General features: G+C 31.0%; 2 protein-coding genes across 12 annotated transcripts in view; one reads left to right on the top strand and one right to left on the bottom strand.

Moving 5' to 3' along the window:
* Galphao (G protein alpha o subunit) overlaps positions 1-24,497 on the top strand; it is a 159,243-nt gene that overhangs the window by 97,227 nt on the left and 37,519 nt on the right. For all 7 annotated transcript variants that reach the window (XM_075312545.1, XM_075312546.1, XM_075312548.1 and 4 more), the window contains exon 4: positions 3,008-3,168. In XM_075312545.1, the coding sequence (XP_075168660.1) occupies positions 3,008-3,168 (161 nt within the window). The remainder of the gene's footprint in view (positions 1-3,007; positions 3,169-24,497) is intronic.
* Cyp49a1 (Cytochrome P450 49a1) overlaps positions 6,445-24,497 on the bottom strand; it is a 34,542-nt gene continuing 16,489 nt past the window's right edge. For all 5 annotated transcript variants that reach the window (XM_075312544.1, XM_075312543.1, XM_075312542.1 and 2 more), the window contains 10 exons: positions 13,098-13,178; positions 12,918-13,034; positions 10,421-10,497; positions 10,119-10,314; positions 9,854-10,028; positions 9,566-9,738; positions 9,379-9,457; positions 9,185-9,290; positions 7,221-7,363; positions 6,445-6,851 (listed from right to left, as the gene is read on the bottom strand). In XM_075312544.1, coding sequence (XP_075168659.1) covers positions 6,738-6,851; positions 7,221-7,363; positions 9,185-9,290; positions 9,379-9,457; positions 9,566-9,738; positions 9,854-10,028; positions 10,119-10,314; positions 10,421-10,497; positions 12,918-13,034; positions 13,098-13,178 — 1,261 coding nt within the window. In that variant the 3' untranslated portion in view covers positions 6,445-6,737. The remainder of the gene's footprint in view (positions 6,852-7,220; positions 7,364-9,184; positions 9,291-9,378; positions 9,458-9,565; positions 9,739-9,853; positions 10,029-10,118; positions 10,315-10,420; positions 10,498-12,917; positions 13,035-13,097; positions 13,179-24,497) is intronic.

Raw genomic sequence — 24,497 nt, forward strand, 5'->3', positions numbered from 1 at the left:
ACCCTTTTTTCTTTAATTTCTTTTTTGATCACTTTTTTGCAATTTTCTATTTTTCGCAAAGCCAATCAACATCAAGCTGCTATAATAATTTTGCAAAACTTTAGCTCAGAAAATTTGAAAAAAGTGTAAATTTGATTGTAAGATAGGTTGTACAACTAATCTCAGTATTAGTTTTATAACCACCGCCGAATAGATAAATTTGAATCACACCGATTCCGCCGGAAGCAAAAATTTAAAGTCAGGCGCCACCGACAAAAATGGGTCGCCTTCATTCTCTAGGATGAAGAGTGATCCGTCTTCGACGTCAACTGACAAACAAATGATTGTGTAGCACTCAGAATTTACTTTTCTGCATTGTTCTAGCGGTAGAAACAAGCGTGTGTGTCAGCCGACCGACAAAAATTATTCTCTGTGGTGAAGAGTTATCCGACTTCGTCGGAAATCATGACGACGCCGTCGTCCTGATTTCCTGGAAGACACATTGCAAAACAAATTATTGTTTACCACTCAGAATTTCTTGTGCTACGATTGCAACATGTCCAGTTTTTCTGAACAAACAGGCGATCATTTGCTTGGAAGGGTATAAAGGGTGATACGGTCAAAATTTGGTCAAGGGAAAACGCGTGTAAATCGTGAAAGCGTGAAATCGTTTATTTAAAAAATCAAATTAAATTTCTTTTTCAAGTTCAATTAGTATAAAATTCAGGAAAAATATTCAGTTAGGCTTTCGCTTTTCCAAATCCGAATTGCCGGGCCTCACGCTTGACACCTGCCATCAGATTTTGTACAGCCACCTTGTCCACCTTCTTCGCCGCAGAAAGCCAGTTTGCCTTGAACTGCTGCTCGTCCTTAGCAGTTTGTTTTTGTCTTCTTTAGGTTCCGCTTGAGAATAGCCCAGTATTTCTCAATTGGGCGGAGCTCTGGCGTGTTGGGAGGGTTCTTGTCCTTGGGAACCACCTGCACGTTGTTGGCGGCGTACCACTCCATGGCCTTTGTACCGTAATGGCAAGTTGCCAAATCCGGCCAAAACAGTACGGAACAACCGCGTTTCTTCAGGAAAGGCAGCAGACGTTTATTCAAACACTCTTTCACGTAAATTTCTTGGTTGACAGTCCCGGAAGCTATGAAAATGCTGCTTTTCAAGCCACAGGTACAGATGGCTTGCCAAACCAGATATTTCTTTGCGAACTTTGACAGTTTTATGTGCTTGAAAATATCTGCTACCTATCCCCTTCCTTTTGCCGTATAAAACTCCTGTCCCGGAAGCTGCTTGTAGTCGGCTTTGACGTAGGTTTCGTCGTCCATTACCACGCAGTCAAACTTCGTCAGCATCGTCGTGTACAGCCTCCGGGATCGCGCTTTGGCCGTCGTATTTTGTTTATCATCGCGATTTGGAGTCACTACCTTCTTGTAAGTCGATAGTCCGGCTCGTTTGTTGGCTCGATGCACGGTTGTAGACTATACACCCAGCTTATTTGCGGCATCTCGGAGAGAGAGGTTAGGGTTTCGCTTGAAACTACCGGCAACTCTCTTTGTCGTCTCAGCGGCTTCCGGTTTTCGATTTCCCCCCGATCCAGACTTCCTGGCTGTCGACAAACGTTGCCCAAACACTTTAATTACATTTGTAACGGTTGATTTGGCAACTTTTAGCGATTTTGCCAGCTTTGCGTGCGAGTAGCTCGGATTTTCGCGATACGGGAGCAAAATTTTGATACGCTGCTCTTCTTGCTTGGACGGCATTTTGACAACTGAAGAGTGAATTCCAAAATCAAAATAGGAGCAACATTCTACACACACACACACCTTCAAAATGAGGGGTGTTCAGGTTTTTTAAATGCAAAATTGAAAGAAATACGTCAAGTTTAAATTTTGACCGTATCACCCTTTAGGCACCACAATCGTATGTTTGGAACATTTCTTTCGACCAATCGACACAACCCTTTTTTGAGCGTTTGATCACATGACGATCTTACAATTTGGCGTTCAGTATCAATGGTTTCCGAAATAACAACTGATTTTCGACGACTTTCACTAAATTCGTGGAAGGTTCAAAATTTTTGGCAAAAAATTCCATTAATTAATAATAAATTTTTCTCATTAATATCGGTATTTTTAATTAATTGGCGCTAAATTTGATTCAAAAGATGGTCGGCGGCGCAACTTGACAGCTCCATCCTCTGCTTCACCACAACAATGCGAGCCTCTCACCCATCGGCTGAAATAACTGCATTCTTGAGCACTGAAAACATCGATTTGATGGGTCATCCGAAGTACATTCTTAGGTTAGGTTAGGTGGCAGCCCGATGTATCAGGCTCACTTAGACTATTCAGTCCATTGTGATACCACATTGGTGAACTTCTCTCTTATCACTGAGTGCTGCCCGATTCCATGTTAAGCTCAATGACTAGGGACCTCCTTTTTATAGCCGAGTCCGAACGGCGTTCCACATTGCTGTGAAACCACTTAGAGAAGCTTTGAAACTCTCAGAAATGTCACCAGCATTACACGACCTTGTATATGCAAGGCGGGCATGCTAACCATTGCACCACGGCGGCTTCGTATATTCCTGACTGGCACCGAATCAATTCTTTTTATTCCCGTACGTTTAGAAATAAAATGAGAGGTCAACGTTTTTCGACATCTGAAGAAGCGTTTGATGCGTTCTTGGTTTTTATATAGACCCCATATAAACTTGATTTGAAATCTCGAGGTCCTAATGGCAAACCTTCCAGGAATAATCGTTTTTAATGCAATTTTTTTACAATCCATGGGGATGACACAATTTTTTAGAAAGGTTTTAAATTTTTTTTTTGTTTTTTTTTTTTTTTACTTAAAAATATTTTTCTAGATATCTAAATATAATTTCATACTCAATTAAAAAAATAATTGAAAATACAAACGACCCTCTATGCCTTCTATTACACTTTAATTATATCTAATTTATTTTATTGTAGGATTTTTTTTATTCGTATTTAACACCCATGTTATCGTTTTATTTTCTTCCAGAATGATTCCAAAATGGTATTTGATGTGTGTTCACGTATGCACGACACTGAACCTTTCTCAGAGGAACTTTTAGCTGCCATGAAACGGCTATGGCAAGATGCCGGTGTTCAAGAGTGCTTCTCGCGTAGCAACGAATATCAATTAAACGATTCTGCTAAATAGTAAGTACTCCCACCACTTAAACCACCCACCCACTATAATAGCATAGCCTCAGTTACTATTTTGAGCTTAGGGACGACAATAAATTCTTTTGATTTTCATTTCTCTTATTGAACATAATATTCGGTATTTCTTATTATTCACAACATCTCAAGTGCCATGGAGGCGCTGTTGTGTATTATGTCAAGGTTCATTGAGTAATTCCATGGTAATTTGAGATCATAATTTCATGATAAAAAAAATAAAACAAAACAAAAAAAGTGTTGAACTTCAAATGATTTCAGCTATCGTTCATTGTTGCGTTGCCAATATCGACAGCACAATAACAACAACAACAACTGCTAAAATCGTCAATTGTGGCAATAAAACAAATTGAGTGTACGAGAGATGCCTCTTCTCTGAGATATTTGAAACATCTCTGAGATTACGTAGGTATGCCCAATTACATTATTATGAGGTTACACGCGTTAACATTTAATGTCTGTCGTACAGATAAAATCTATGAAAACATAAAAAACGGAGTAATTAAAAGCTTTCTAATCATAATACTCTGATATTTTATTTAAATTTAGAGAAATCGTTCACAGCGCTATAAAACTCGGGTATTTGATTGATATCATAGCAAAGAGAGTAATAGAGGAACACCGTGAGAAAGAGAGAGAGAGAGAAGAAGATATTTTAATAGAACAAGAGTTATATCCAGCAGTATGATCTTTTTGGCATTTTCCGATTAAATTTAGCATTTTTTATTTAGCCTTTAAATTTTCATTTATCATTTATTAACTTAGCACTTTTATTTTAGCATTATTTATTTTCCAAATCTTATACTAGGATACAATTAACAAAAAAGAATTTACCTAATATGAACAATTATTCAACATAAATTCTATGGCCCGAAAGTTAGACAATATTTTATAGCAACATTGAGATTATTATAGAAAATTTAAATTTTCATAGAAATGAAATTTTCATAGAAACTTGAGATTATCGCACAACATAGAATTTTCATAGAAAATTGAAATTTTCATAAAAAATTAAATTTTCATAGGAAATTGAAATTTTCATAGAAAATTGAAATTTTCATGGAAAATTGAAATTTTCACAGAAAATTTAAATTGTCATAGAAAATTTAAATTGTCATAGAAAATTGAAATTTTCATAGAAAATTGAAATTGTCATAGAAAATTGAAATTTTCATAGAAAATTGAAATTTTCATAGAAAATTGAAATTTTCATAGAAAATTGAAATTGTCATAGAAAATTGAAATTTTCATAGAAATTGAAATTTTCATAAAAACAAATTGTTTATGAAAATTTTTATAGAAAATTGAAATTTTCATAGAAAATTGCAATTTTCCTAAAAAATTTAAATTTTCATAGAAAATTTAAATTTTCATAGAAAATAGAAATTTTCGTAGAAACTTTAAATTTTTATAGAAAATTGAGATTATCGCATAACATTGAATTTTCATAGAAAATGGATATTTTCATTAAAAAAAAATAAAGTTTTATAGAAAATTGAAATTTTCGTAGAAATTTGAAATTTTCATAGAAAATTTAAATTTTCATAATAAATTGAAATTTTTATAGAAAATTTAAATTTTCTATGAAAAATTAAATTTTCATAGAAAATTGAAATTTTGATAGAAAATTTAAATTTTCTATAAAAATTGAAATTTTCATAGAAAATTGAAATTTTCATAGAAAATTGAAATTTTCATAGAAAATTGAAATTTTCATAGAAAATTGAAATTTTCATAGAAAATTGAAATTGTCATAGAAAATTTAAATTTTCATAGAAAATTGAAATTTTCATAGAAAATTGAAATTTTTATAAAAATAATTTTTGTATGAAAATTTTTATAGAAAATTTAAATTTTTATAGAAATTTTCATAGAAAATTGCAATTTTCCTAAAAAATTGAAATTTTCAGAGAAAATTGAAATTTTCATAGAAAACAGAAATTTTCATAGAAAATAGAAATTTTTATAGAAAATTGAGATTATCACATAACATTGAATTTTCATAGAACATGGAAATTTTCATTAAAAAAAATTAGATTTTTATAGGAAATTGAAATTTTCGTAGAAAATTGAAATTTTCATAGAAAATTGAAATTTGCATAAAAAATTAAAATTTTTATAGAAAATTTCATAGAAAAATGAAATTTTCATATAAAATTTTAATTTTCATAGTAACATTGAAATTTTCATAGCAAAATTTAAATTATGATAGGAAATTAAAATTTTCATAGAAACTGGACCTTTTCATAGAAAATTTAAATTTTTTTGTTTTGGACGACTAATAAAACAACACTCAAAAATATTTTTAGAAAATTTAAATTTTCATAGAATTTTAAGATTTTCATAGAAAATTTAAATTTTCATAGAAAATTGAGATTTTCATAAAAAATTGAGATTTTCATAGAAACTTAACCTTTTCATAGAAAATTTAAATTTTCAGCCGGCTATCATGCAAAACCATTTTTCGGGGGGTTCAAGTGTGGTTCATTGTTGGGTTTAATGAACTGCCTGAATTTATTCTGATAATTGGTTGATAGTTTTGCTGCAAGTAGAGGATGCTGATGAGGAATGTTGTAATTCCGAAACGTGCCTCCATCCAACCATCTTGCAGTCTATAGGGCTTTGCCCAAATAAATGTATGGTTTTAAGCTGAAATAAAAAAACAGCAACAATGCTTAAAGAACAAAACCAACAATAACAAAACAAAACGAAAATTAAGATTTTCATAGAAAATTGCGATTTTCTTAAATTTGTTTATTTAAAGAATAGGCATAGTAAGCGAATGACTGTTTGATAGAAAATTGAGATTTTCATAGAAAATTGAGATTTTCATAAAGACAATTGAGATTTTCTTAATGACTGTTTATGGTAGAATTCTGTACGCCATCCATTGTGCTGACAACACAAGATTCGGTCCATCCGAACATATGGCCGTACGTAGTTCTTTTTTTCTCTATTTAACTTAATAGATTCTTTTATGCAGGATGCGCTCAACGGCTATGTGCTGTACAAAATGTATACGAGAATCGCACCCTTTGTACATGTAATTAATTTTTCTATGAATCTTTGAATTTGTTACAGAAAAAGAAATTTTTTTATAGAAATTTCCCATTGGTGTTTATAGATATGCAAGAATTTCATTGTAATTAAATACATAAAAATTTACTTATTACTTTATATAAAATAAAAAAATAAAAATCTGGATTTATCTCCAAACCAGCCACGTGCTTTGTAATAAAATCCACACATCACATATAAATTTTATCATACGTACATATATATTTTGTTTTTAATACTTGTGTGAGTGTATGTGATATGCATACATTTTTCAATTCATATAAATTATTTACAATATAAAAAAAGTTTGTTCGTTTTAAATTATATGGGTCGTTTTTTTTTTTCTTTTTTGTTTTTTTAATACTTTTATATTCTGTGTGGATGTGAGACTCGCTCTCACATCCATATCACCGTATCCATATCAGCTTTTCATTCAGTTCAGCTTCATGCCTTCACCGTCATTGATTCACTCGTCCGGGGTCCCGTAAACTTTATTCATTTCTGACAGTTAATTTAAAATTCAACGGTGATTCGGGAATATAGGTTGAGTTGACTTTATACTCCAGTTCGCCATGATTGTATTCCACTTTGTATTTACGGAATATCTGCAGTGAGACAAATAAATAAACACAAGAGAAAATAAAGATACACACACCCATATAAATATCTATATAAATGCAGTAGGCAATGCTGATGAGAAGGGAGAGAGAGAGCATTGAGAATTATAAAGCTAGTAGTTGTCAACATGGTCCATGTCCTCGCTATGTCAATGAATTTCCAATTTGAATCTCAATGTTGTGTTTAAAAATCTGTTGTTGAATATCCAAGGGACATACTTGTATAAGAGGGCATTAGCATGAGAGCATGAGAATAAGGATGCTAGAGACCCCTTGTGAACACTCATCTATCTTCCTCATCAACAGCAATGGCCACTTTGTATGACCCTTTCTCCAAAGTACAAGGATGTTACTTACCTTTGCCAACAGTGTATGTAATTCAATTTCCGCAAAACGTCGTCCAACACACATACGACGCCCATAGCCAAATGGTAAACTTACAAAGGGATGTATTTTGTGGCCATCCTGTGGACATCTATTTGCATTCGAATTGTTTTCATCTAAGGAGAGAGAGACAAGACAAATGAAAAAAATGTACACATCACAAAAATGTTTTCAATTCTTCTGTTTCTGTATTTTGTTGTTGTTTATATTTCAAACAAGTGGATGTTAGATGTTCTTGTTTTCACTCTGAGAGCTTGATGCAGTAGCATACAAACAACAACAAATAACAAAAACCATGTACATCACCATGAAGAGAGAAGGAGGGAGAGCCTTCATAAGAGCTTATAATTAAAGTGCTAGGATTAAATGTGAAACATACAATACCCAGGAAATTGCTTTAATAGTAATTTTCAGTTTGACTGTTAGGTATAGATGAACTAAAGTAAAACATGGAATTTGAGTGACATCTAACCTTTTGATATCATAGCAATAGAGTAATAGAAGAAGACCGAGAGAGAGAAAGATATTTTAATAGAACAAGAGGTATATCCAGCAGTATGACCATTTTAGCACATTTGCGGTTAAATTTAACATTTTTTTATTTATAAAAATTTCAATTCTCTATGAAAATTTTAATTTTCTATGAAAAGTTCAATGTTCTATGAAAAATTTAATTTTCTATGAAAATTTTAAATTTCTATGAAAATTTTAAATTTCTATGAAAATTTAAATTTTCTACGAAAATGTAATTTTTTTATGAAAATTTCAATTATATATGAAAAAATCCTATTTCTATGGAAATTTCCAGTTTCTATGAAATTCCATTTCCATTTTCTATGAACATTTCAATTTTCTATGAAAATTTCAAATTTCTATGAACATTTTAATTTTCTATGAAAATTTAAATTTTTTATAAAAAAAATGTTTAAGAAAATTTCCAATTTCTTTTAAAATTTAAATTTTATATGAAAATTTCAATTTTCTATGAAAATTTCAATTTTCTATGAAAATTTCAATTTTCTATGAAAATTTCAATTTTCTATGAAAATTTCAAGTTTCTATGAAAATATGATTTTTCTTTGAAAATTTCAATTTTATATGAAAATATCAATTTTCTATGAAAATTTCACTTTTCTATAAAAAATTCTATGAAAATTGCAATTTTATATGTAAATTTGATTTTCCTTTGAATAAAATTTTAATTTTCTATGAAAATTTTTTGAAAATTTCAATGTTCTATGAATTGAATTTTCTATTTAAATCTCTATGCAAATTTCCAATTTCTTTTAAAGTTTCAATTTTCTATGAATCTTGCAATTTCTTATGAAAATTTCAATTTTCCATGAAAATTGAATTGTCTTTGAAAATTTTAAATTTCTATGAAAATTCCAATTTTCTATGAAAATTCCAACTTTCTATGAAAATTACAACTTTCTATGAAAATTTAAAAATCCAACTTTCTATGAAAATTTCAATTTTTTATGACAATTTTAATTTTCTATAAAAATTTCAATTTTCTATGAAAATTTCAGTTTTCTATGAAAATTTCAATTTTCTACGAAAATTTCAGTTTTCTATAAAAATTTCAATTTTCTATGAAAATTTCAATTTTCTATTAAAACTTTAATTTTTCTATGAAATATTTAATTTTCTATAGAAAATTTCTATGAAAATTTTAGTTTTCTATAGAAAATTTCGGTGAAAATTGAATTTTCTATTTAAATTTCAATTTTCTATGAACATTTCAATTTTCTATGAAAATTCAAATTTTCATAGAAAATTGAAATTTTAATTTTCTATGAAAATTTCTAATTTCTATGAAAATTTACAATTTCAGTTTTGTTTATATATATCTCTTTAGCCTTTTTCCTCCCTTTAGCACCTTAACCCGTTTTTTGCTCTCCCCCCCATTATCCTTCAGAAAATCTGCTACTTACAGCTTATTTCGCTTTGCTTCAGCCATCGTTCCGGTTTAAATGATTTAGGTTCTGGAAAATATGTAGGATCATTTGAAACAACCAAATGGGGAAAGATAACGTTTGTCTGCAATGACGTTAAAATGGAAAAGGCTTTTTAAAAATTCATTTCATTTTGCAATTCTGTATTTGCTGTTTTTGGGACCATAACTTACACCCTTTGGTATGTGATAGCCATTAATGATGGCATCTGATTGCAAACTACGTCCATTAGCAATGACCACTGGATACATTCTGTGATAATAATAAATGAAAGTTGGATTCATTAATGTTTGATTGGTATTGAGAGCATATTCTCTTGCGCTCTCTCTCTCTCTCTCTCTCTCATTTTGGCATACAAACCTTAAGGTTTCCTTGACACATGCCCTTAAATACGGTATCTGTTCAAGGACATTTTGATTAATTTCCGCTTCATGTGGTGTTGGAAACAAACGTTGCAATTCTTCGAAAAGTTTTTGTTGTTTTTCAGGATTTTTGGCCAATTGATAAATGGTAGAGGAGACAGCCACAGAAGTCTTCGAGTCGGCGGAAAAATTTTAACAATACCATAAAAACGAAAGAAATTTTTACTTTTCATTTCCTTTCGTTTGTAAGATTCCTTCCTCCTCGGTTCAGGCCTGTTTTACTTACCGTATCCACACCCACCAAAAAGAGATCCAAGGCCAATACGGCTGCCAATTTTCGATTGCCTGTCTTGCGTACAATTCTCTCTACAATACTGATATCCGCTTCCGATCTATGCTCTGCTGCTGCACTACAAGCATCCGCAGCATCCATGGTCCGGCTTATGTTCCTCATGCATATTCTATGAAGAAGGAAAGGAGTATTATTTCGATTTGTTGCTGGGGTTTAAATGGAAATTTGTCTTTTCATTTTAATCACAAGGACGACTTACTCGGTAAAATCATCCAAAGCTTTGATGAAACTTTTATAAGCTTTTGTTGGATAAAATCTCCATAATGGCATACGCAATTCCAATTCAGGTACGGCCCAAAAGAAAGTGTTAATACAATTGATGATTTTTTGAGATTCCTCATTGCCTTCGGGTGTTAGGCAACCCAAACGGGTGTCCAATGCAACACGACCCACAGCTGAAATTAAAATGATGAAATGAGGACGGGGGTATGAATTATGAATTTTTAAATATGCCAATATTTAAAATTGGCATCATCGTAATCATTATGATTGCTTACTCACATTCCAAAGCCCATTTGTATAGTTCGTGCAGAAAATTACCAGGCAATTCATCATTTTCATCACGCATTTCATGAATTCTGTAAAGGAGGTATGAAATTTATAACATAATTCGTTATTTATTGTTGCTCATTAATATTCATAGCAGATTTTTTTGGTAATGGAGTGAACATTGCAAAACTAACAAAAAAAATACAATTAATAATTTTCAAATATGGAGATTCTAATTGTCACCCAATAGAAGTTCTTTGGGTATGGTAATATGACGTATAGAAACTAAACTGAAAACTAGCGAGCATAGTCAGAACGACTTAAGTATACCCTTCTCCAGAAGTCCTTTCATTTGTTATGTCCTCAAAAAAAAAAAACACCCACAAGGAGTGACCAGAGTGCTAAACGATTTCATTCCATTGTAACACCACCAATGTTATCTATTTATTTATTTACTACTACTTAAAACTAAAAATATATTAAATCCAGAATATTAACAAATTTAGAAAATGTATCAAATATATCAATATCCTCATTGGAGATATTATTAAATTCAGCTCATTGGTTCATTGGAACCATAATTAGTCCTATGACGGGGTATATGAAACAACTCACTACTACGCAAAGTCCTAAGAGGAACCCTGAATTGGATATTTTCAAGTAAACCCGGGCAATCGATGTCACCAGAAATAAGTTTATAAATGAATATTAAAGACAAAATACAACGCCTATTAGCCAAAGTTTTCATAGGCTTGCTCCTTCTTAAAGGCTTTGATATTTGTGCCACTTTTTAACACGTTTGTGCCACTTCTTTAAACAATTCCTTTTGTAGTGGACTATCTCTTTAAATTTTGATCCCGGATCCTGTAATCGGTATATTAATCCATCATATGCATATATTTTTGTGAGCACTTTATAATTTTCGTATCGTAGTTTGTGTCGCCTAAAAATATGCAAAGAATAGTTGATAAAATCGAGTCTCTCCAGAAGTGTCCGTTTCAGGGACTAAAATTCGATGAAGTGAAGATAATCTAATTGTAAGCTTAAGTTAGATCTACATCGGAATACCAGACTTTTTTCTTCATTTTATATAATTTTTTCTCCCTTTTGTAATTAGTGTGCAACCTTTGTTTGAGAATGACACTTTTTGTGCCACCTTTTAGAAAATCTTAATGGTAACGAGACTCATCACATGTTGTATTTACAATTACCTTGAAAAACAATTCATTGCCACTATAATCCAATTTGAACACAGAAAAAAATTTCACGAAAATTAATTCCAATTAAAATTTTAATAGAGTTTTAAAAAATATTCTATTAAAAATTTAATTGAATCGACAAATTATTTAATTGAAACAAAAATCAGTCACAAAAATTAATAGTATCAATTAATTTTTTAATTGGATCAATTAATTTTTTAATTGATACTATCATTTCTGTGATTGAAGACATTTCAATTAAAAAATTAATTGGATCAATTAATTTCGTGATTGAATCAGAAAAAATGTTTTTTGTGTGAAGGAATGGCTGTAGTGCAATGGTTAGTTAGCATGTCCGTTTTGCATATAAAGAGTCGTAGGTTCAATTCCATGATCGAATGAAGATCGAAACTTCCAGCGGATGTTTATCACTCAAAAAAAAATGTTGCTGACATTTCTTAAAGCTTCGGTAAGTGGCTTCACCCTATTGTGATACACCGTTTGGACTCGGTTATAAAAAGGAAACCTATTACCATGTCGCTAGAACCGGGCAGCATTCATTACTAACAGGGACCTCCATTGGTAAAACTCGTCTAAGCGAGCCTAAAATATAGGACTGCTTCTATACCAAACCTAAGAAGTAGCCACAGTCTCCAAATATGTTTGAACATAATTCGTGTCATGATTTTCCCGCCCGCCTATCTTGTTGATTTTGAACTGATTTGTCTCAAAACAGCAGATTAATATAAAAATATTAATAAAGAGTCTGCCATTTGAGAGCAATAATCAATATACATAACCTAACATAAACTGAGGAGTGACCAGAGGCTTCAAAATATATTTTAACATAATTCTTTTTATAATTTTTCAAGAGTCAAGAGTCTGTCCACGATTATATTGACTCAAAGCAGTCCACTTTGATATATTGGCATTTAGCACTAAAAATGATCGCCTAAAAGTATGCAAATATTTCTACGGAAACTTTTGAAAGATATGACACAGTTTACAAAAAATGCGCCACTTTTTAATGCGGGTCATACTAAGCAAATATTTGACCCAACTGAATGGCAAACTTTTTTTTAGGATCCTGATCGAAATATTTGGATAGAGTTTTTGAAAATTGCTCATATCACTGGTTTCACTGTGGTGACGAATTCTTTTTTTGATTTCTGGCAAATATTTGACAGTCTAGTGTGCCTGTACCTTAACACTCTTTGTTTCATTTACTGCAGTAACCCTAATTTTGATTCCATGCCTTTCAAATTTGCGTAATTTTTTCATACAAAATATTCTAATTTCGCTTTACTTACCGTTGCATAAATTCCGTTGCAATATCATTAAGTGGTGGTATATATTTTCTAGCTGTTTGTGGTTGTAACAAAATCTGTTGAACTTCTTGACGGAAAGATTCCCAGCTTTTCCCATGGCTTTAGAAAAAAAAATAAATGTTTTCTAGAAATTTCATTACAAACCTAGAATAAGAAACTTACACTCCTATTAAACCGGCAACATCTCCAAAAAAGTCTTTTCGTAAAATACCTTTGTATCGTCTAAGAGAAGGCATGGAAGGTCTGTAAAATATTTAAATAAATAAAAATTATTAATTTTTTGTTTAATGAAGTCAATCCATAACTTCATCCCTTTTAAGAAAAATTTTGAAATTTTAGGACTTATAAAATCGATTTTGGTGAACATCAAAAGTCGGTTTGTTTACTTTGGTCAACTTCAGAATAAATTCCCTATCGTGTAAGGATTTATTTATTTTTCTTAGACATCCATAATTTCATCTCTTTTAGGAAAAATTTTGGAATTTTAGGACTTATAAAATCAATTTTTGTTAACATCAAAATTCGGTTTGTTTACTTTGCTCAACATCAATATAAATTCGTTATGATGTAAGGAACTTAATAGATAAAATAATTTTAGATCACCCTGTTTACAATTTCTCTCTCTCTCTCTCTGCAGTATTGAAATTTTCTCTATTGTTTCTGAAAGCTGAAATACATGCCATTGGAATATATTCCCCATTTTTATACCCTGCGCCACACTGCGGATTATAAGTTAGTGCATATGTTTGCAACACCCAGAAGGAGATAGACACATGGTGTCTTTGGCAAAAATGCTCAGGGTGGGCTCCTGAGTCGATATAGCGATGTCCGCCTGTCCGTGAACACATTTTTGTAATCAAAGTCTAGGTCGCAGTTTTAGTCCAATCGACTTCAAATTTGGCACAAGTATGTGTTTTGGCTCAGAATAGATCCGTATTGATTTTGGAAGAAATCGGTTCAGATTTAGATATAGCTCACATATATATCTTTCGCCCGATATGGACTAATACGGTCCCAGAAGCCAGAGTTTTACCCCAATTTGGTTGAAATTTTGCACAGGGAGTAGAATTAGCATTGTAGCTATGCGTGCGAAATTTGGTTGAAATCGGTTCAGATTTAGATATATCTCCCATATATAGCTTTCGTCCGATTTACACTCATATGACCACAGAGGCCAATTTTTAACTCCGATTTAGTTGAAATTTTGCACAGGGAATAGAATTAGCATTGTAGCTATGCGTGCCAAATTTGGTTGAAATCGGTTCAGATTTAGATATAGCTCCCATATATAGCTTTCGACCGATTTACACTCATATCACCACAGAGGCCAATTTTTAACTCCGATTTAGTTGAAATTTTGCACAGGGAGTAGAATTAGCATTGTAGGCCAAATTTGGTTGAAATCGGTTCAGATTTAGATATAGCTCCCATATATATGTTTTTCTGATTTAAAAAAAAAATGGTCAAAATACCAACATTTTCCTTGTAAAATCGGCACTGCTTAGTCGAAAAGTTGTAAAAATGACTCTAATTTTCCTAAACTTCTAATACATATATATCGAGCGATAAATCATAAATAAACTTTTGCGAAGTTTCCTTAAAATTGTTTCAGATTTAAATGTTTCCCATATTTTTTTACTAACATTGTGTTCCACCCTAGTGCATTAGCCGACTTAAGTCTATAGATTTTGTACAAGTCTATCAAATTTTGTCCAAGACGATATGGTATCGAAAATTTAGATCTACAAAGTGGTGCAGGGTATAATATAGTCGGCCCCGCCCGTGCTGCAATAACTCCATCGATCTAATATTTATTGGTAAATTTTTGACAATTCCAATTTAAAATATTTGAGCAAGTGTATATGTAAATGCACTTCTGAATCCCCCAGAAAAAAAGAATCAAATTTCATTACACTTTTAATATAACAATCGTATATGGCCAATATTGGCTCGATTATAATGGATTAAATAAAAAAAAAATCTTCTTTAGATTTTCGATTTTATTTTATCTATGATGGTCGTGTAAAGGTTTATTGGTTTTAACCCAAAAAATAATATTATTTGGCTATAATAAAAATAAAAAAAAACTCCGTGTCATCATATAATGATAGTTATAGAAATTACACAATTTGTGTGTCACCCTGTTTAGAAATATATGTTTTGCACTCTCTCTCTCTCTGTACCATCAATATTTTCTCTATTATTTGTGAAAACAAAAATACATGCAATTAGTACTAATCACTATTTCTTACTGCCATATGCCCTCTTAATTCCATTACCTCTTGAATGGAAAATTCTCTAACCCATTTTAGTTTTGCAAATTTGCGAATGATTCATACTGAGAAAGATGTGCGTGTATATGTATGTGCATTGTAAAAACACGCCAGAAAACCCCAGGAAAAAAAACAGCAACAACGTTTTTTTTCTCATAGGTTTTGGTGTTGTCGATGGAGGAGCTTGTTTTGCCTTGTCGCCATTCTCACAATGAATGAATGATGGGTGTTGATGTGGACCAACATTTGTTTATTTCCAATTAAAAAATTAGGGTCAGTAAATATAACGACAAGAGTAGAACATTTTTTTTAATGATTTGGTTAATTTGACAGAACTCGACAACGAGAAGTGCTCATCAAGTTTTTGGTGATTTATGGCTTCTTCATGTACACTCTCACACATGCACACATTTTCATCTGTACATAGATTAGCCTCTTCCCACCTGACCACAACGTTCGTTATCGTATTCGATATAGAAACATTCTCGGTTTTTTCTTGAAGAAAACTATCGAGAATGGTTCGAAAAAATTTCGAAAAACGTTCATCTGTCGCGCTGTTACTGCCAGCAAACTCTTCGTTTTCGAAGGCTTGCTAGTGATTCGTCAAAGAAGGTTTCGCGATATCTATAATTGATCGTTAACGAATCTATTTCGAATTCGTTTTCGTATTCGATATCATTCCGCTTTCGAAGGTTTTCTATACTGTTTTATTCCCATTTTGTTCCCATTATAAGTTGTGTAGTAAAAGAAAATGTTCAAGTTTGTTTTTATTTTATTACAACACAATATAGATAATTATAATACAAAATAATATGGATATTAGTGTTGCGAACAAAATACTAGGAATATTTAAATTTAGAAATAAATATTTAAAGTGATTTAAGGCACTGCTTTGACTTCTTTGCGCGGAATTTCTTATTAAATCGGTCGTGGCTATGCCATTGAAAAGGACTATAATCAATGAGAAACATTTTCCTGGATACATCTGCAACTTAAACAAGAAAGAAAATTGGTATTTTTTTAAAAGATATATAAATAAATTACTTACCTCTTTTAGATTCGCTAAGACACTTCACCCGCACTTAACAATTTCTTAAACTGAAATGACTTTTTAATCTCTGTCTTTGTCAAAAACAAATATAGCGGAAAACCAACAAATAAGCCGAAAAATATTCGTTATTACTTCGAAACAACGAACGTTCGAAATTTTTCTATTATCGAACTTTTCTCGAATAATGTGCGCGTTAATTTATTTCGAAAAATGTTCGCTTTAGCGAACCTTCGCCATTTCTCGGCACTTTGGTCGGGTGGGTTGTCTTTCCATTAAACTAAAGAATAAAAACGCATTGCGAATATGTAATCCATTTTATAGCCACATAAACATGTATATGTTAATCCATGGGAATTCATATGCATGAAACTCATGTGCGTGTGTATGTATACATTTTTTTTTTGGCGACTAACAAAAACCTCAAATGGCGTTGACGATAATGTCAACCATGCCGACAGCAAATAGTAAAAGTTGCAAAAAAAAAACACATAAACCATTGCTTTTAATAGATTTGCTTAATAATCCCCTCAAAAGCCTCAGAATAATAACAACAACAACAACAACTACCATATCATCAACAACCACAACATCAAGAATAAAACAAAACCTACAACAACAATTCATTCATTCATTAAAATGTTTGCGTGCAGACAAACTGGCGTCTAACAGTAGTCCAAATTTGTCAGATAGAGAGAGAGACAAAAAAATATATAAACTTAGTCATAAAATTTTTAAGGATGAATATTTAATGTGAAAAAAAAGACAAGTTATCACTGGCAACATTTTAGTTTATATTACAAATTATTTAATTATACAAGTTTGCAGCCATCCCGTAAATTTTTGTTTTGAGACAAATAAAATGTTAAAGAGAGAAAGTTTGCGAAAATTTCTACATACTTAAGAGGACTGAGTAGGAAAGATCTATGAGAAAGAGAGAGTACTTGAGAGTTTCTACCAATTTGAGGTTCAGAACTCTTTTAGAGAATACTCTCGAAAGAAAAGAATATACTATAATGATAGAATTTTTATTCAATATTACAAAAAAAGCCTTTAGTTTGCAAGACGGCTAGGAATTTATTTTGATGATTGATTCGCAGCTAATATCAGATGCTGATGAGAAATGTGGAAATTCCCTAAATATCATCCACTTAAGTCTGAAATTTACTGTTGATTAAGGTACTCTGGCAATTTAGCTAACATATGGCAAAAACCATAGACCTTATAATACATAGATGGGTCATGGGTGTCAAACTATGTTTGACAGTTGCGAAGATTAAGAATAAACGAGAAAAATAAGAGCACTCTTACAATCTCTTTCGTTTACCATTTTGTAGTTTGCCAATTTTACACAAAATTAGAACGTTTATGATGCACCAAAGGATTTATAAATAAATTAATATATTAAAAGTTCATATTTGAACAAAAAATTGTGACCAAAACCGCGAAAATACGAAATTTAATTTTGAGCAGCATTGCTCTTTACGAACAACACAAAAGCAAATGCACGAACATTAATATTTGGTACTGAATCTTTACGAAAAAATCAAAACGAAATGTCAGAAAATTAATTTTTGGAACTGACACAATTTTTTTAAAGAGACACATGGCCTATCTATATAACATCTATTGTCTATGGCAAAAACTATGTGTGTGAACACAACCCTGGCGATAGGCGGTAGGCGAATGCTATTTTTCGTCTATGGCTTCGTACTAAGTTTGTTTCATCGAAATACGAATATTAGCATGTATCACCGTGAATAGAGTCCCAACCCGAGGGTTGTTAACTTAGTACTTGTGCTAAATAATATAGATGTATGTTTTTCCGTGCGAAAATTCCAGAGTTACATCAATGTATGTTCGAAAATGTTCAATATAAAGAAGCAAACAAAATGATGAAATCCTACAGGAAGCTCTTTAACAGGGCAATGTCCACCATAGCTTCGCTTACAAGATTAATATGAGATGATGTAAGCGGGAACTGAGAAGTGCTCAGCACAAATTTTTGAATGATTATTGTAGCAAAGTTGAAAACAAATCCGAAGGTTCCAGGATACGAAAGGTATTAGCATTTGAAAAAAGTTTCATTAGAAATTAAAAAGGTTTCATTTAAAGTGAAAATGCTATATTTTTGCTCTCTGCGTTTTGATATTTTTATTGATCTATTGACTAGTTTTGATTTGTATTACAATCTTATGGGTATATAAAAAATATGTCTATTTCCACTGTGTCCATTGATACCAATACAAAATCAGGCATTTCTACAAATGACAATATACCAAAATGTATAAGTAATTCAAAAAAAAAAAAAAAGAATAGAAGCATAGCATAGAATATAGTATAAAAACATCAAGTTGTTTAGAGTAACAATAAATAAAAAATCATTTAAATATATCACGCCAAAATGTATAAGTAATTCAAAAAAAGAATAGAATAGCATAGCATAGAATATAGTATAAAAACATCAAGTTGTTTAGAGTAACAATAAATAAAAAAATCATTTAAATATATCACGCTATACACTTGAGTAGGGAAATGTAGCAGCTGTTTATGATTCCCAGACGATGGCGCTAAGACCTCGCCCATTATAGTTTGCATGTGGCGGCAGACAAAATTGTCAGTTTTTTTTTTTTTCTTTGATTCAATTCAAAAAGTCATGTCATTGGAAATAAAAATTCGTTAGTTTTTTAGTTGTGGTTAGTGGGGCGCTAAATTTCAAAGCATCACCCACTAACCACAAGCAATAAATTTTATAAAATTCCACTCAAACCAGAGTGTTGGCATTCCAAAAATGACATGGATGATAATGATGATGGTGATGATTGTGGTTTTGCTCAGATAGATTCGGACCGAATTTTCTAATGAATAATTGCTTGTCTACATTATGATGATGAATCAGGTAAAAGGAATATTTATATGATTAGTTCTTTAAATGCATTACTTTTGCTTTGATTAAGCTACATAAGAGAGAGCTAAATAGGGGGAAATTTGCATCGGCACATAAAAACGCTATGCCATCATTTGATCGATTGGCGTGTCAATTCCATGTTATGTTTACTAGTTTGGTGTTTTACTATTTCTACGCTTGATGGGCATGCCGATTGTTTATTTTTATGTTTTTTCCCATAAATGTGGAAGTTTATTTGAACTTATTGTTATGCGATTAACTAAAATCTATGGTGTCTCTTTTGGAACATTCCCTTCTCCTATAAAACTTATTGGTCGTTAAACTAAACGACCCAATTGCTATTAAACCGTTGGTGAACTCGTTTTTTCGCTTTTTATTTCCATAATCACACTCGATACTGATTTCGGTTTTCATCGCATATTCTATGAAAACCAAAAAACAACCTTTTTTATAATTTCCTTTAAAGAAAATATTGTTTCTTTGAAAGAAAACTTTGTCTAAAATGTCATTCCTCAGAAAAAGAAACTCTTCATCGCCATCTTATCATCATTACTCTAAAAGACTACCTTTCAATTGTGCATTTACCATTCAAATTTGCATACAGACACCATATCTTGGGCATTACAGTAAATAGCCTAACTACTTAACACACACACACACATACAACACAACACAAACAGTTACAAGATAAGAATAACCGCCATGTGAATTTATAGCCATTGACAAGAGCTACAGGAGAGTAAAATACTACAACTTAGGGATGATAATCGATGTTGACAAAAAAGTACTAAAAATGTACTTTTCGAAGCCAAAACTTGCTAAAATTACATAATATCAAATTTAAAGACTATTGTAAAAGTATACGTATATTTAAATCTATACCGATTTGGACAATTTTTTTTTAATTTTCTAAAAACATTATATTGCAAAATTTTACTTCTATAGAAAATTTTGTAAATTTTTTTTTCTGCAGAAAATTTTGTAAAATTTTTATTTCTGCAAAACTTTTGTAAAAATTTTATTTCCTTAAAAAATTTTGTCAAAATTTTATTTCTATAAAAAATTTTGTCAAAATTTTATTTCTGCGAAAATTTGTCAAAATTTTATTTCTATAGAAAATTTTGTCAAAATTTTATTTCTATAGAAAAATTTGTCAAAATTTTATTTCTATAGAAAATTTTGTCAATATTTTATTTCTATAGAAAATTTTGTCAAAATTTTATATCTATCGAAAATTTTGTCAAAATTTTATATCTATAGAAAATTTTGTCAAAATTTTATTTCTATAGAACAATTTTTCAAAATTTTATTTCTATAGAAAATTTTGTCAAAATTTTATTTCTATAGAAAAATTTTTCAAAATTTTATTTCTATAGAAAATTTTGTCAAAGTTTTATTTCTATAGAAAATTTTGTCAAAATTTTATTTTTTTTCAAAATTTTATGTCTATAGAAAATTTTGTCAAAATTTTATTTCTATAGAAAATTTTGTCAAAATTTTATTTCTATAGAAAATTTTGTCAAAATTTTATTTCTATAGAAAATTTTGCCAAAATTTTATTTCTATAGAAAATTTTATCAACAATTTTAGTTCTATAGAAAATTTTGTCAAAATTTTATTTCCATAGAAAATTTTGCAAAATTTTATTTCCATAGAAAATTTTGCAAAATTTTATTTCTATAGAAAATTTTGTCAAAATTTTATTTCTATGGAAAATTTTGTCAAAATTTTATTTCTATGGAAAATTTTGTCAAAATTTTATTTCTATAGAAAATGTTGTCAAAATTTTATTTCTATAGAAAATTTTGTCAAAATTTTATTTCTATGGAAAATTTTGTCAAAATTTTATTTTTTTTTTTTAAATTTTATTTTTATAGAAAATTTTGTCAAAATTTTATTTCTATAGAAAATTTTGTCAAAATTTTATTTCTATAGAAAATTTTGTCAAAATTTTATTTCTATAGAAAATTTTGTGAAAATTTTATTTCTATAGAAAATTTTGTCAAAATTTTATTTCTATAGAAAATTTTGTCAAAATTTTATTTCTATAGATAATTTTGTCAAAATTTTATTTCTTTAGAAAATTTTATCAACAATCTTATTTCTTAGAAAATTTTGCTTTCAAAATGTTGAGATCCTATAAAAAAATCTTCATTTTGGAATATGTTTATTTCTTCAATGTCCGCTACTTATAACTTTTAGGGTTGAGTTGATATCTGAGAAACGTTCACATTTAAGGCAAAATAACTCCATATAGCAGGTGGCTGATAAGTCCCCGGTCTAACAAAGAAAAACACATTTTTTGTCAAAATTCCATCGTTCTCAATGACTTGTGGGACGGTGCGTTGTCTTGGTGGAACAACACTTTTTTCTTCTTCATATGGGGCCGTTTTGTCGCGATTTCGACCTTCAAACGCTCCAATAACGCCATATAATAGTCACTGTTGATGGTTTTTTCCTTCTCAAGATAATCGATAAAAATTATTCCATGCGCATCCCAAAAAACAGAGGCCATTACTTTGCCAGCGGACTTTTGAGTCTTTCCACGCTTCGGAGACGTTTCACCGGTCGCTGTCCACTCAGCCGACTGTCGATTGGACTCAGGAGTGTAGTGATGGAGCCATGCTTCATCCATTGTCACATATCGACGGAAAAACTCGGGTTTATTACGAGTTAACAGCTGCAAACACCGCTCAGAATCACCAACTCGTTGTTGTTTTTGGTCAAATGTGAGCACAGAGCTTCCGCATATCCAAATATTCATGAATTATATGACCAACACGTTCCTTTGATATCTTTAAGGCCTATGCTATCTCGATCAACTTCATTTTACGGTCATTCAAAATCATTTTGTGGATTTTTTTGATGTTTTCGTCGGTAACCACCTCTTTCGGGCGTCCACTGCGTTCACCGTCCTCCGTGCTCATTTCACCACGCTTGAATTTTGCATACCAATCAATTATTGTTGATTTCCCTGGGGCAGAGTCCGGAAACTCATTATCAAGCCAAGTTTTTGCATCCACCGTATTTTTTCCCTTCAGAAAACAGTATTTTATCAAAACACGAAATTCCTTTTTTTCCATTTTTTTCACAATAGCAAAAGTTGTTTCACAAAAGACGCTCTATCTCACAAACTAATTGACTTACAGACGTCAAATTTTGACACGAATCATTTGAAGGTTGGTACTATATCAAAATAATATGCATTTAATACTAGCGACGCCATCTATGGTCATACCGGGTACTTATCAGCCAACCTGTTAGAATAATTGGTAGTCGAAATGTATCAAAAAAAAAAAACACACAAAAGTGTCAACTTTATCAACCATGCTACTACGAAGTGTAAATGTAACACACTGACTCAATACAAATAGATGCTATATCACAAATACACGTTACTCTCACTTGGTCTTTACGAGCAATTCGCCTCCGCATTTTCACCTCATAATATGGGCTTCTCTTTGGTAGGCAAGAGAAGGCAAAGAGAATAGAACTTCTAAAATTTCCTATTATTATCGATATAAAATTTTGTTAGAAACCATTATTGTTGTGATTGTCCTATATTCGAGTTTATTGGTCGTTAAAATGCTATATATTTGTTTGACAAAGAAATTTGTATTTATCTGCAATTTTATCTCTGAGCTAAACAAATTTCCTCGTATATTGTGATGTACATGCAAATGGCACCAAGCGTCTAAACAGTTTGTGTATTTTTATAATTAAGGAGAGAATAATCCATGGGCTTTGTTGTTTGCAATTAAAAATTACAGTAAACCAAGCATTGATGAGTCCTTTGGCATTTTCTATGATACTACATACTACATATGAAAATCATGGTCTCTCAGTGACCATCATCACCATCAAACAATTTGACGTCATTGTGTTAATATAGGCAATGAAGAAACTAAAAAAAAACATCTCTCGTAACCACAACTAACTCTCATCATAAAATATTCACCAAAGCCGCCCCCACCTCCCCAATGAACCTTGAATAAGGTGAACAATTACGCTATACCACCAAATCATAGTCAGTCATTAAGCAGCCTCCTTGAAAGTTTACACTAGGAATATATCAGGCGATTCAATAAAGTGGGAGGGGAGAGAGATACATACGTAACAGACAGATTAGCTTCTATGCATGGATGGTAGTTATGAGTCAAGAAGAAAAATTGGAAAGAAAGAAGAAAAATCTATAGACAACCCACACTTAGATAAACATATATACACTGACAAAATTATAGTAACCTAATAAGGAATATAACGTACTATATAATTTGAGACAAAAAATGTTAAGTTTAAATATCTTTGAGCAAAAAATATTTTTTTGTGTGTAGTTCTTTTTTATGGACAAATATTTAAATGGAATTTATTGTTTCTTTCCTGGAAATATTTTTTTTAGCAATTACTAATTGCATTTCCTTATACAAATACCTGTGTGTGGTTTCAAATGCATAGTCAGAATTATTTTCCAATTATATGAAAAATTTGATAATTTCTTATTTAAATATTTATTTTGCACACATGGCTGCTAACATGCTTATAGTAGGGGAAGGTTTATTGCAGCTTCGATGCCTATATTTGATTTGTTTTTGTTTGTTTGTTTTTTTTTTTTTATCGTAAAAACAAAACGAGTGAATCGTAAAAAAAAGTAAATAGCACTATGAAGCTAATTTTTGTCAATATTTTTTGGGTAAATATGCAAGAGCGTAACAAAACAACCTTGAATTATTATAGTCGGCTTAACCACAAAACTACTTTAACACGAGTTGTCGTGAGGTACGTAAATAGCGAAAGTGTGATTTTTGTGATTAGCGCTTCAATGGACCGAACCCCACACAAACATATTTGCACAATGGGTTGAAAAATATACACAATTCTCCACTACAGTAATAGAGGCTTATAAAGCAATAGAAAATTTTCGATTCCCCTACTCTTGGAAAATGGGTAATATTCGTCCAACGACCCCACATTAATATTAATATTCGCCCATCATCCACACATTATCCATACCAAAAGTAAGCCGTTTTCCAATAATTTTTCTACTTAACATATATGCAAAAAATTAATTTCTTTTCTCGGAAACGAATTTTTGGTCGAACGACTAGTTTTTTTAATGCCAAAAAATAAAATTTTATTTACAAAAACATAAAAACTCTAACACCAAATGAAAACTTTCTTGGTTTTAAAATTCGTTTCGTTGAAAAGAATTATTTTTGTGAGTAATGAACTATTGTCTTCAATTTTTGTTTTGTATTAAATCCTCTGTGCAATGTATTGAAACCGAGTTAACCTGCTTAAATTCAAAACTTTGTAAAATTTCCTATGTATGAAAA

This window comes from Haematobia irritans, chromosome 5 (genome assembly GCF_050003625.1).
Source record: "Haematobia irritans isolate KBUSLIRL chromosome 5, ASM5000362v1, whole genome shotgun sequence".
Lineage (NCBI taxonomy): Eukaryota > Metazoa > Arthropoda > Insecta > Diptera > Muscidae > Haematobia > Haematobia irritans.